This window comes from Dama dama, chromosome 9, assembly GCF_033118175.1.
Source record: "Dama dama isolate Ldn47 chromosome 9, ASM3311817v1, whole genome shotgun sequence".
NCBI classification, from domain to species: domain Eukaryota; kingdom Metazoa; phylum Chordata; class Mammalia; order Artiodactyla; family Cervidae; genus Dama; species Dama dama.
Window position 1 is genome coordinate 11,084,032 of NC_083689.1, and position 13,731 is coordinate 11,097,762.

Below are 13,731 nucleotides of genomic sequence, written 5' to 3' on the forward strand. Positions count from 1 at the left end.
TGTACACACAGCTGGGGTGATGGTTGTGCACACCGCCGGGGTGATGGTTGTGCACACCGCCGGGGGAGCCTAAGAGGATGGCGAAATGCAGGGATTAACAAGTGAGCACTTCTCTAGCCCTGTTTTGGCCTCAGTATCTGGCTTTCCGAGTTGGAACTCACACAGGGATGTCTTCTGGTGGTATGTGCCTAACTTCCTGCAAAACTTGGCAATAGATTTGAGAAACATGGCCATTATAGAGTCTCAGTTTTCCTGAGGAAATGGCAGGCTGCCCTGGTTTTCAAGTCAGTTCTTGTGCTTAAGTCAAGTGTTGCACTTTGACCACGTCCGTTGACTGCAGTCTACCACGACACAGTCACGTGTTTGCATCTTCTCAGGCGAGTGTGCACAGGAGGCTGTGCAGTGGGCCTGTGTCCAGCTCTGTCACGCCCTGGCTGTTTTTGCAGAGTGGGTTTGTGTCCCATGGCCTGGGTCTCCTCTGGCTCCATCACTCTTGGGCTGTGTGACCCCAGGCAAGGTAACTTCGGTCCCTTCACCCGTATATTGGGGCAAACAATAGTATCTACCCCGTAGCATTGTTGAAAACAATTAAATGAGATACAGGACAGAAAACAGTGAGCATTCAGTGAATGTGATCCACTATTTATCAGAACAAGGAATTATAGATACTTTTTTCTAAAAGTTTAAAAGTGAAAACGGGTTTACGTTAGAAACGTTTTGAAACAAGCAAGGGAGCGATCATGGTTTTGTTTTGCAGAGGAGCTCCTGCCCTGTATGAAAGCAGGAGTCAGAGCTGATGGACTCAGTCCTGAGAGGATTAGAAAGCCCAATCCTCAGGGCTTCCCCTCCAAAGTAGTAACTGCTGTGTTCCTCATCTCAAGCTGCTTTTCCCCGAGTGTTACCATTGCACACACTTGCATGAACTGTGGAGTTTTAAAGGCCTCCCGGCAAAAGGATGTGAACTTGTTCCCTGCTGTGTTCCCCTCCCTGTCTGTCTCCCCATCTGTACATTGCCTCTTGGGCTTCCCCTGTGGCTCAGCTGGTAAAGAATCCGCCTGCAATGCGGGAGACCTGGGTTTGATCCCTGGGTTGGGACGATCCCCTGGAGAAGGGAAAGGCTACCCACTCCAGTATTCTGGCCTGGAGAATCCCATAGACTGTATAGTCCATGGTTGCAGAGTCAGACACGACTGAGCGACCTTCACTTCTGGGCTGGAGGATAGAGTGAAGAGGCCCCGGAAACTTCTCTTAGTGTTTTAGGAGACCAGCTGAAGGATCAGATTCAGGGGTTTTTATTTATTGGGGTGTGCCAGGTCTTAGTTGTGGTATGCAGGATCTAGTTCCCTGACCAGGGTTTGAACCCGGGACCCCTGCATTGGGAGTGCAGAGTCTTCGCCACTGGACCTACAGGAAAGTCCCCAAAGTGAAAGTCATACTGAATGTCAGTGAATAATGCAGAGTCAAAGGTGGCCCCTTAGCACCCTGGTCTGGTGGAGGAGAACGCCCTCCTGCGCAGGCTCTGTCTGACTTCCGTTCTTGAAGCCATCTCTGAGTTGTCCGCAGCCTCTGAAGACTGGAGGCCTTGTCCCCTGGCTTGTTCCCTTTCTGCCTTTGCCCTGGCCTCACTTCGGGGTTGGACAGAGGTGGGCAGCTCTGGTGCCCACTCTCAGCACTCGGGGCTCTGTCCTAGCAGAGTGGCTGCCCGCAGCAGTGAGCTGCTTGTGTCCCAGGTCTCTGCCTGTCATCCAGGGGCTCGAGGCCTTAGCAGCGTTTGTCTTCAGTTTTGTTGCAGTCATGTATGGGGCAGCTGGCAGGCATGACTCCACTGTCCCTGGGGGGAAGTTGTGTGGTAAGAGGAAGTGCCAATTAGATCTACTGATGTTTCCCCTTCCCAGCCCGTTTCTGCTTATGTAGTGGCTGACGTATGTGTAATTAAATCAGAACCTCTTACCTGCTGTCATTGTCCCAGGTTACCCAGACTGATTCCTGTATTTAGTGAGGAATGAGTGAGGCATACTCTGTGGTTTTCCATTAGCTGTAGGTCATCTGGGATCGACCTCTGACTACAGATTGCCTATGAGAGGAGCTCTTAGCACTGACAGTCCAGGCTTTGGGGCCTGGGGCTTCAGGGCCTTTTCTGGACTATTTAAGGTCTTGTTTCTCCTGATCGTGGATCTGATTCGGAAGCATTTGGGAAGTTTGAAGAAGTGGAAGTGAAGTCACTCAGTTGTGTCCAACTCTTTGTGACCCCATGGACTGTAGCCTATTAGACTCCTCTGTCCATGGAATTTCCCAGGCAAGAGTCCTGGAGTGGGTTGCCACTTCCTTCTCCAGGGGATCTTTGGGAAGTTTGAGACAGTTATTAACCCTCGGTGCTCCAAATACCATAACTCTGGTTTTCACTGGAATCACAGTAGCTTGGAAACCTCTCTCTTGCCTAACATGAGATCTTAAAAAAAAAACACCACTGGAAATTCGTTTCAGAGCCATGCCTTTCCGATTGCTAGCAACAAGGGCACCTTTGTCCAGGTTGGGAGGGGGGGTCCCTGTGGTCTTGAATTCTGTTCCCATGCACTACGAGTACATGATGTACTATTGGGACCCAGCACCACCACCTTTACTGAGAGGTGACAAACAGCCGGCCTGACTCTGCTTCCTCTCTTGGCCGTATTCCTCCAGGGTGATGTGTTTTTGAGAGCATGTAGACCTTTAATTAGTTAATTATTTTAAATTGAGATTATAGTTGACCTGTATAACATTATGTTAGTCTCACTTGTACAACGTGATGATTTGTTATTTATTTGTTATTCATGTTGTGAAATAATCACAATACTTAACATCCATCACCACACATAGTTATAAAATTTCTTTTCTTGTGATGAGAACTTTTAAGATGTCCTCTTAGTAACTTTCAGTATACAATACAATATTATTAACTAACTTATTTTATAGCCAGAAGTTTGTACCTTTTGACCATCTTTATCCATTTTGCCCACCCCCTATTCCCACCTCTGGCAACCACCTGTCTGTTCTCTGTATCTGTGGGTTTGGTTTTTTGTTTTTTAGATTCCACATACAAGTGAGATCTTCTTTCCCTGTGTAACTTATTTCACTTAGCATAATGCCCTCAGGGTTCATCGTCACAAATGGCAAGATCTTCTTCTTTAAGGGCTGAGCAGTATTCCTCTCTCTCTGTATGTACACACCATGTTTTCTTTATCCATTCATCCATCAATGAGTAAATATTTAGGTTGCTTCCAGGTCTTGGCTATTGTAAATAATCCCGCAATGAGCATGGAGGTGTTTGTTTGTTTGTTTTCCTTTCAGTTAGTGTTTTCATTTCCTTTGGATCAGCATCCAGAAGTAACATTGCTGGATCGTATGGTAGGTCTAGTTTTAATTTTCTGACGACTCTCCGTACTGTGTTTCATAGCGGCCGTAGCCATTTACACCCCACCAGCAGTGTTGAAGGCTTCCCTTTTCTCCACATCCTCACCAGTACTTGTTATTTTTTAATCTTCTTGGTGCTGGCCTTTCTAACCAGTGTGAGGTGGGGTACTGTAGTTTTTGATTTGCCTTTCCCTAATGATTAGTGATGTTGAGTGTCTTTTCACATGCCTGTTGGTCATCTGTAATGTTTTCTTTGGAAAAATGTCTGTTCAGATCCTCTGCCTATTTCTTCATAGGCATATGAAGACTTCAGGTCATAGTGGGTTGTTTGGTTTTTTTGCTGTTGAATTCTATGATTTCAAGTGGAATTTTAAATTCTGGTGATCAAACAGGGTGTGATGGTGGTCACTACGTTCTAAGTCATAAAAAGCTAAGGGGACAGCCTCCCCCAGAATGGTATCTGCAAGGGCCTGGGGTGGGAGGAAGCTGCCGGCCAGGGAGTTGCCGTAGCTGCTATACGCTTAGCTTTTTTTCTTTTGGCCGTGCCACACTGCTTAATTCCCTGACCAGAGCTTGAACCTGGGCCCATGGCAATGAAAGCAGCAAGTCCTAACCGCTGGACTGTCAGGGAAGTCCCCGCTTAGCTCTCGTGTTTTCTCACTGGTGTCCTTGTCTTTTCTTTCTCAAGCTTCGGCCTTTACCCTCCTTTCTTGCTTTTTTTTTTTTTTTTTAAAGCTATCTATCACAGTAGTGTATTTTAAAAATATTTATTTATTCATTTTGGCTGCAGCGGGTCTTAGGTGCAGCTCCAGGGAAGTCTTAGTTACGACATTTGGGGAATGGTGCCCTAACCATGGGCTTCTGCCTTGCGAAGGTGGAGTGTTAGCCACTGGACCACCAGGGAAGGCCCGTTTCATGCTTTTTCATATTGCTCTGCCTCTCTTTTTCTGTCTTTTCAGGACTTCCCCTCTTTCTTTTGTTTTGACTTTCCTCTGCCTCCCTTTCTGGGCTTTATACTCCTTTTCTTCTATTTTCATTCTCTATTGCCGCTGTTCTTGTACTTTCACTTCTTCCTGTGTTTGCAGGTGTTGCCGTCCCCTGGAGAAGCTGACCGTAATCTGGCCATTATTTTTAAACTGAAGTGATTTTTTACCACACAGTAGCGTGCAAGTGTTGAGCTGGTTCAAGTCAGTGATTATAGCTGAAAGGAACCCACCTCCCCTGTTTTGTTCATTATGAAAAATTGCACAACAGTGTTTGAAGACTTTTAAAATGAACACTGTCATCCTAGCTGTCATCCGGTGCTCATTTCTCCCGGCGTTCTTCTCTTTAGCTGTTTACACATCTGTCCTTCCATACGATTAAGCACGATGTTGTCTTCCTCGCTTTTCTCAGCTCCCTGAATCAGCAGCACCTTTGCCGTGTCCTGCTTTTTTCCTTTCACTAAATAAAAGACCTTAGAGGTGGTGAATTACTCTTTTCCTTTCACGCAATAAAACACCTTCAGTTCAGTTCAGTTCAGTCGCTCAGTCATGTCCGACTCTTTGCGACCCCATGAATCGCAGCACGCCAGGCCTCCCTGTCCATCACCAACTCCCAGAGTCTACCCAAACCCATGCCCATCAAGTCGGTGATGCCATCCAGCCATCTCATCCTCTGCTGTCCCCTCCTCCTCCTGCCTCCAATCCCTCCAAGCATCAGGGTCTTTTTAGAAGAGTCAGCTCTTTGCATGAGGTGGCCAAAGTACTGGAGTTTCAGCTTCAGCATCAGTCCTTCCAATGAACACCCAGGACTGATCTCCTTTAGGATGGACTGGTTGGATCTCCTTGCAGTCCAAGGGACTCTCAAAAGTCTTCTCCAACACCACAGTTCAAAAGCATCAATTCTTCGGCGCTCAGCTTTCTTCACAGTCCAACTCTAGGGGTGCTGAATTCCTGCCCCTGCTGGCACACTCCCGCGGATCTTCTCACCACTGGGGGGCGGCTTGCTGAGGTTGGGAAGACCCCACAGAGGCTGCTGGATGTGTGAGGGTTTCGCCACCACCAAGCTGAATCCAGGCGTGTCTCAGTTAGCCTCTTGACTGTAGATCAGGTGGTTATCTTTCTGAACAGCATCTTAGGAAATCTGGTGGCCGGAACATGGAGTGTCTTCCGTGCCAAGCTCAGGACTTTGAACTTCCTGCCTGTCCTAGTGGAGGCTGTCACCGGCCGAGTCTTTCCTGGTGCTTGGGGCTGGTCAGCGCCTTTTTGCCCAGTCCTTCGGGTGGGTGGCTGGAGGAAGACCAGATGGGTGGGGATGAGCCTTGGAGCAGGGAAACCAGTCTGAAGCTGGTGTGACTGGTGATTCATGGTGACTTGTGGAGACTCCTGTTCCGGTTCTGCAGCCAGAACACAGTCTCAAAGGATAATGGCGTCTGTTCCTGTGAGCTCCCGGACGCACCGAAATCCCATCGGTCAGTGAGTGGAAACCAGCCCGGGCTGCCACTTCTCCTGAACAACCGCGTGGTTTGTGTTGGAATCAGGACTTATTTGAGAGCATTAGCATTTCCTTTTTCTAAACTGAGGAAGTGTGAGATGTCTGAGAATAAACTGCAGTCTCTGTTTTTTGTTGTTAAGTCACTCAGTTGTGTCTGACTCCTTGCGATCCCTTGGACTGGAGCCTGACAGGCTGCTCTGTCCCTGAGATTTCCCAGGCAAGAATACTGGAGTGGGTTGCCATTTCCTCCTCCAGGGAGTCTGTGTAGAGAGGACATTTAAAGTGCCTACATTTTGATTTTGATATTTATGTATTTTCCTGATGACAGATTGAGGGGATGACGCTTTTTTTAAAGAGAGGCTTTGTGTCCATGTTTGACCAATGTCTGTGGTTTTGTTTACAGATTCCCACCGGAAATCCATTATATGAGTCTTACTACAAGCAGGTAAGTTTTCACTAGTGTCTTTCCGGATTGAGCTTAGAGAGGGAGTGACTTGGAAACCCCCAGCTGTGAGTTGCAACCCAGAGAGGCCTCCCCTCCCTTTGTTTCCCAGCTGTCAGCCAGCGGCCAGTGTCACGGGTGTTGCTTTACCTGCTGCTCAGCTGCCAAAGCCTTATCTCACGTGTTGCTCCCCAATTCCAGGTAGACCCAGCATACACAGGGCGAGTTGGGGCGAGTGAAGCTGCACTTTTTCTAAAGAAGTCTGGGCTCTCAGACATTATCCTTGGGAAGGTATGTGATGAACGATAGCGATTTCTCTTCTGCAGACACCCTCAGGGCTCCCCTGGCAGGTGGAGACCAGCCTGTGCAGACCCCTCTTCATGGGGTCTGTACTCCTCTTGGGAAGCGGGCTGGCCACTGCGAACCTCTCAGGGCTATAACTGGTGGATGCAAATGCTCTAAGGGTTGCTGCCCCCCTTTGCATGGGTAGCGGACAAGAGGCCTGAGCGATCTTGGGGTCTTAGCTGTGGCTTTATATTGGCCTTGGAGCCTAGTACACTTGGGAGTTCTCTGGACTGTGCTGCTGCCTGCTATGTGCCTCCCTGGGGAGAGGGAGGGGTCCAGGCCGCTCACCTCGTCTGGGTCTGCCTGCTGGGACCTATACATGAGGCTCACGTGTATGGGTGAGTGGCAACGGTGGCTCCTGTGTGGTGAGGAAATGATCGGAGGTCACACTCACGAGCACTTTTGTGTTTCCACAGATATGGGACTTGGCCGACCCAGAAGGTAAAGGGTACTTGGACAAACAGGTACATACACGTACACACACAGTAAGTGGAAGGGCTGGGCCAGAGCCCCCAGGCCAGGTCGCCCCTCACTTCCTCCCTGTCGTCGCCACCGACAGGTGTCACCAGACATAAGTGGGGCCATCAGACCGTTAAAGCGCCAAGGTTTCATTTCAAAATAAAGGCCTCTTGAGCTCTTGGAGCCATGTTTCCTGGTTAGCGTAATCTTTTTAATATTTTGTGTGGTTACAAGTGACTCAGATGTTTTCCCAACGTTCTGTAAGTTCAGACTCTCAGGGAAGTTGCAGAAAAGAGTTGAGATTATTCCCGTGTGTGCTTTCCCTGTCTCCCCAAGGCACGGTGCTCAGGTCCCGTGCGGCGCTAGACCAGGGGCCTCACCCAGAGCTGACCACGTGCATAGGCACTTTGGTCTGGTGTTGTCCCTGGTGTATAGAATTCTGTGTAATTGCATCACTCGCATAGATTCAGGTAACCACGGCCACTGTCAGGATTAGGACATTCTCACTGCCCCCAACGAGTCCCCCTCATGCTGCCCACTGGGCATCACACCCTGAGCCCTGGCAACCACTGGTTCCTTCTGTGATGTGATCCCATCATTTTGAGAATGTTCTGTAAGTGGAATGTGATAGTGCTTTAGATTTTTTGTGCATTGGCAGTTGGATTCTTCACCACTGTGCCACCTGGGAAGCTAGTACTTATGATTTTTAACTGGTCATATTTTAATTTAATTCAGTCTTTCCCCAAACTCTATTCCAAGGGGTGTGGTTCCTGGTGTCTCACTGTCCATGATCCGACCTGTGGAATTAGCACCATGCGCTCCTCCTCCCTTGCTTGAGATTCATAGCGCACGTTTGTGTGTTGAGGGTTCAGAGGACCTTTGTGGGAGAGAACCCTGTTTTATTTCTCTTTTTAAAAATTTTTTGGCCGCAGCATGTGGCATGTGGGATCTCAGTTCCCTGACCAGTGATCAGACCCCTGCGCCCTGCATTGGGGGTGTGGAGTCTTAACCACTGGACCACCAAGGAAGCCCCAAGAACCCTGTTATCTTTGCTGAATGCAGTTCTTCTGACTTTACTGATGTCCCCATTTCTCTACATGCTACACGGACATTCTGTAGACATCAGCCTGAGATAGGCTGCTCTAGTGCTCACATTTCTGTGAAGTAGATTTTAAAACCATAATTGTGTTTATAGCTTTAAAAAGAATCCATGTTCTTAGGCCTGTTGCTCAATTTAGAAAAACTAGGTGATCCTGCACAAGTCCCCTAAGCCTGTGGCATGATCAGTCTTCGCTTCGGAGGAGGGTGAGGAGGAGGCAAGGCCCCTAGTTCAGGTCCTTGGTCCTTGTGTGGGAGAGGAAGTCCACGCCCGGCCATTGAGGAGCAGGGGGTGAGGGGGGATGCTCTGTTCAGCGAGGCCAGGGGGATCCACTGAGCCGTGAGTGTCAGGCCCCAAACAGCTGTGTCTATTCCAAACCATTTCTAAAAAGTCAGTGCATAGTTGAACCACCCTTTAGACTTAAAACTGTACACTCTAGCATTTCTTAAATGTTGAGAGCTCATTGTTTCTGAAAATACAGCTGTTTGAAATTTTATAGTCGTTCAGAAAGCAATGGGCTAAGTCTATTTTAGCACATTCACTTAAGCAGTGCTCCCAGGGTGAGACCGGCTTTGCTTGAGTCTGTAAGAGACTTGAGCATGTGCGGGCTCCCCTGCTGAAGCGAAATGAAACGCCTCGGCCCCCAAGCCCCTGACTGCAGACAGCTCGTCCGCCACCGCCGCCCGCCGGGTGGGGTTTACGCCTGCCCCTCTTGGATTGCAGGGTTTCTATGTCGCGCTGAGGCTGGTGGCCTGTGCGCAGAGCGGCCACGAAGTCGCCTTGAGCAATCTGAGCTTGAACATGCCGCCGCCTAAATTCGTAAGTGTTGGAAGCCTCCGTGCTTCTCTGCTTTGTCTGTTCGTCTCTCTCGCTCCATATTTTTTGTCTCTCTAATTTTTTTTAATTGCGGGGAGATTCCTGTAATCTAAAATCGATTTAAAAAATGAACCATTGGGCTGTTCAGTGCGTTCACAGCATTGTGTAACCATCACCTGTCTGTTCTAGAACATTGTCACAGTCCCCCAGAGAAAACCGTGTACCCACAAAGTGATCATTCTTGACTCTGCCTGCCCCCCACCCGGCCCCCAGCCCTTGGCTTCCACTGATCTGCTTTCTATCTCTGTGCATTTTATAGAGCCATACATCGTGTTTCTTTCACTCAGCATAATGTTTTCAAGGTTCATCCGCTTTGTAGCATGTGTCAGTACTTCATGCCTCTTCATGACTGAATAAGATTGCATTCTGTGGTCTGCCTCATTTTGTTGATCCTTTCGTCTGTTGGTGGGCATAATAATTCATGTACAAGGAATTGTTTGCACGCCTGTTTGCAGTTCTTTGGGGTCTTTACCTAGGAGGAGAATTGCTGAGTGATGTGGTGATTCTGTGTTTAACTTGCTGAGCTCTTTCTCCCTTTTGAAAGCACTTTGAAATGGATATCCCTACCATGAACCCGTGCTCCTGTGGTAGAATTCGGGGCCAGCTACAGTGGAATGTCTCTCTTTCTCCTCAGCACGACAGCAGCAGCCCTCTGATGGTCACGCCGCCTTCTGCAGAGGCCCACTGGGCTGTGAGGGTGAGTGCCCGGGCCAGGCGCCCCCTCAGCTCTCTCACATGCATTTCTGTTAGTCTTTATGACATTCAGCACGTTTCATAGGGTGATTGTATCATTCACTTTGTTTCAGAGTGACTGTGCCACAGAATTTGGATGAAATACTTCTCCAAATTAGAGTCTTTTGCAAAAACCATCACCTTTTCCTGTAATTGGGTATTGTTGCCTACTAAGGCAGGCAGATGTTGCATTCTGAAAATTTCACAGTGGTTACCTTGTACTTCTAGGTCATGTTCTGTGATTTTGCTGCCCAGGTAGGTTAATCAGGATAGAAGGAGAAATTGTGAGCTTTCAAGCGTGGAGACTTCCAGAATGTCTTCATAGCTTTCTCCCTTATTTCCAGCCAGTTTATGCTTTACAGTTCTTTCCTCTCTGTTGCTGTCATTGCTTTTTGAAAAACACTCACCACTTAAAGTGTTCTTTTAAAGACAGGATGTTGAGGCCACAGAGCTGTGTTACTGCTTCTAGAAAGAAAAGAAATGAGTGATGTGTCTCTTAATAAGTGCAGAATTACTCCTGAAGGCAATTTGTGTATGAGTCACAGAGATGGTCTCCCAATGAGACTTCCTCCCCACTCACGGTTATTACATTGCCTCAGTTTTATTTGGCTTAAATACCAGTATTAATAGCAGTCCTGCTATCAAACAGACACCTCTCTTCAGTTGAAGTGAGGTGGATGAACCTAGAACCTGTTATACAGAGTGAAGTAAGTCAGAAAGAGAAAAACAGATACCATGTATTAATGCATATGTACGGGATCTAGAAAAATGGTGCTGATTTGCAGGGCAGGGGTAGAGACACAGACGTGGAGAAGGGACCTGCGGCCACAGCAAAGCCAAGAGGGCGTGGGATGCATTGGGGGGTAGCACTGGCGTATGTACACCACGTGTGTAAGGCAGACAGCTCGTGGGGAGCTGTGTCCAGCACGGAGCTCCGCTCAGCGCTGTGATGCCTGGAGGGCTGGGACTGGGGGTGCGGCGGGGGAGGCCTAAGCGGGAGGGGATATCTGTGTACTTATGGCTGATTCATGTCGTTGTACGGAAGAAACCAGTACCACATTTGTAAAGCAGTTATCCTCTGATTAAAAGGAAATTTTAAAAAAAGAGACACCTCCCAGCCCCAGGTGGTTTTTTGTCCTTTTTTATAGGGTTGGAAGGGTTCAAGGAGGGAACCCTGGGGAGAGGTCTGTGCAGGGACAGGGCGGGGAGGCCTCAGCTGACCCAGGGGCAAGGAGTTGCCTTTGTGATAAATCAGGCACTTTGCCAGCCATGATCATAGTACCGAACGATTTCTTTCTGTGTCGTCCAGTTGCATGGCATCTACTTTGAAAAGCAGCTGCTTCATTGTGAAAGACGGTTCTAAACGGCTCTTATTATTCCTCAAACCGTTTCAGCCCCTTTCCAGGAGGGGCTGTGTTGAGTCCTCAAGAGAAGAGCTGGTGGCTGAGGAGCCTGTGAGGCCTTGAAGAGGGGAATTGGGGAAGGAATGGTGCTGTGACGGGGCAGAGAGCTTCGAGTCCCTTCTGAGATCATGACCAGTGTTAGCATTCTTTTCTGTCGTGAAAGTCCCTGGGCTTCCTGGAGCCAGAGTCGGCAAGTCTGCCAGATCCGTGGAGAATTCCACACCCCAGGCAGATGCAGGGAGGTGGGCTTCTGGTGCTGACGGCGACTCGAGCGCGCATTGTCTGCTTCTGTTCTGACTTCAGTTTCTTTCTCTTGAGTCGTAAAATACACATCGCTCATTCACTATCTTGTATGTGCGCGTGCTCTTTGCGACCCCATGGACTGTCGCCTGCCAGGTTTCTCTGTCCACGGGATTATCCTGTCAAGAATACTGGAGTGGGTCGCCATTGCCTCCTCCAGGGGATCTTTCTGACCCAGGGATGGAGCCCAAGTCTCCTATGCCTCTTGCATTGGCAGGTGGATCCTTTACCACTGAGTTACCTGGGAAGCCCCGTTCACACTGTCTTAACTGTTTTAAATTGAAACATAGTTGATGTACAGCATTATATTAGCTTCAGTCTGTGTTAGTTTTCATAGCGATTTGACATTTGCATATGTTGATGAGATGATCACCATGGTAAGCCTAGTAAGCATCTTCTATGTATAAAGTTGCTACAGTGTTGCTGACCTTATTCCTTATGCTGTGTATTGCATCCCCTGGCTTATTTGTTTTGTACCTTGAAGTGTGTACCCTTTACTTTCCTTCAGGTATTTGCCCAACCTTCCACCCGCTCCCCTCTGGGAACCACATTGTTTCTTCTTTGTATCTAGGAGAGTTTTCCTTTTGTTTCCTAGTTTCCGCATGTAAGTGAGATCATATGGTATTCCTTTTTTTCTGTTTTCTTTCATCTGGCATGAAACCCCCTAGATCCATCCATGGTGTCATGAATGGCAAGAGTTCTTTTTTTTTAAATGAGTAATAATTCCATTGTGTGTAAGTATGTATGTATGTGTGTGTATACATATACACACAGCACATCTTTAAAAAAATGATTGTATTTAGTTTTGACTGTGCTGGGTCTTCATTGCTGCGTGGGCGTTCCTCTAGTTGCGGTGTGCAGGCTTCTCACTGTGGTGGCTTTTCTCGTGCAGAGCGTGAGCTCTAGGGCACACGGGCCTGTTGTTGCCGCCCGTGGACTCAGTAGCTGTGGCTCCTGGGCGCTAGAGTACAGACAGGCACAACAGTGGTGGCGCGTGGGCTTAGTCGCTCTGCAGCGTGTGGGATCTTCCTGGATCAGGGATCAAACCCGTGTCTCCTGCTTTGACAAGCAGGTTCTTTACCACTGGGCCCCCAGGGAAGCCTCTGCCACAGTCTTCTTTTCAGTCTTTTATTGATGGACCCTTGGGTTGCTTCCGTATCTTGGCTGTTGTAAATAATGATGTAGTGGACATAGGGATCACGTCTTTTCCAATTAGGGTTTTTATTTTCTTTGGAAAAATACCCAGAAGTGGAATTGCTGGGTTGTATGATTGTCCTGTGTTTAACGTTTTGAGGAACTTCCATCCTGTTCCCGATAGTGGCTGGACCATTCTATAATCCTGCCAACAGTGCACAAGGTTTTTTCTACACTCACACTGACATTTGTTATTTGTTGTCTTTTTGTCAATAGCCATTCTGACAGGTGTGAAGTGATACCTCATTGTGGTTTTGGTTTGCATTTCCCTGATGATGACATTGAGCATCTTTTCACGTGTCTGTTGGCCCTCTGTAATACTTCTTTGGAAACATGTCTGTTCAGATCCTCTGCCCATTGTTTAATCAGGTTGTTTGGTTTTTGATACTGAGTTGAATGAGTTCTCTGTATATTTTTAGATATTAACCCCTTATCAGGTAAATCATTTCCAAATCTCTTCTCCCATTCATAGGCTACCTTTCATCTCTAATTTTATTGATTTTAAGTCTTCCCCCTTTTTTTCTTGGTGATTCTGGATAATTTGTCAATTTTGTTTATCTTCTCAAAGAACCAGCTTTTAGTTTTATTGATCTTTGCTATTGTTTCCTCCATTTCTTTTTCATTTATTTCTGCTCTGATCTTAATGATTTATTTCCTTCTGCTAACTTTGGGGGTTTTTTGTTCTTTTCCCAGTTGCTTTAGGTATAAGATAATGTTGTCTATTTGATGTTTTTCTTGTTTCTTGAGGTTGAATTGTATTGCTCTAAACTTCCCTGTAGAGCTGCTTTTGTTGCATCCCATAGGTTTTGAGTCATCGTGTTTTGTCACCTTTTTTTTAGGTATTTTAAAAATTTTCTCCTTGACTTCTTCAATAACCTGTTGGTTATTTAGAAGCATATTGCTTAATCTCCATGTGTTTGTGTTTTTTACATTTTTGCCCCCTGCTGCTGCTGCTGCTAAGTCGCTTCAGTCGTGTCCGACTCTAGATATCCCTAATTGATATCTAGTCTCATAGT

At 47.4% G+C, this 13,731-nt stretch overlaps 1 protein-coding gene across 8 annotated transcripts in view; it reads left to right on the forward strand.

The window, feature by feature from the left end:
* Nucleotides 1–13,731, forward strand: part of EPS15L1 (epidermal growth factor receptor pathway substrate 15 like 1) — a 106,077-nt gene that overhangs the window by 18,471 nt on the left and 73,875 nt on the right. For all 8 annotated transcript variants that reach the window (XM_061149962.1, XM_061149959.1, XM_061149960.1 and 5 more), the window contains exons 2-6: nucleotides 6,269–6,310; nucleotides 6,509–6,598; nucleotides 7,069–7,116; nucleotides 8,934–9,029; nucleotides 9,721–9,783. In XM_061149962.1, the coding sequence (XP_061005945.1) occupies nucleotides 6,269–6,310; nucleotides 6,509–6,598; nucleotides 7,069–7,116; nucleotides 8,934–9,029; nucleotides 9,721–9,783 (339 nt within the window). The remainder of the gene's footprint in view (nucleotides 1–6,268; nucleotides 6,311–6,508; nucleotides 6,599–7,068; nucleotides 7,117–8,933; nucleotides 9,030–9,720; nucleotides 9,784–13,731) is intronic.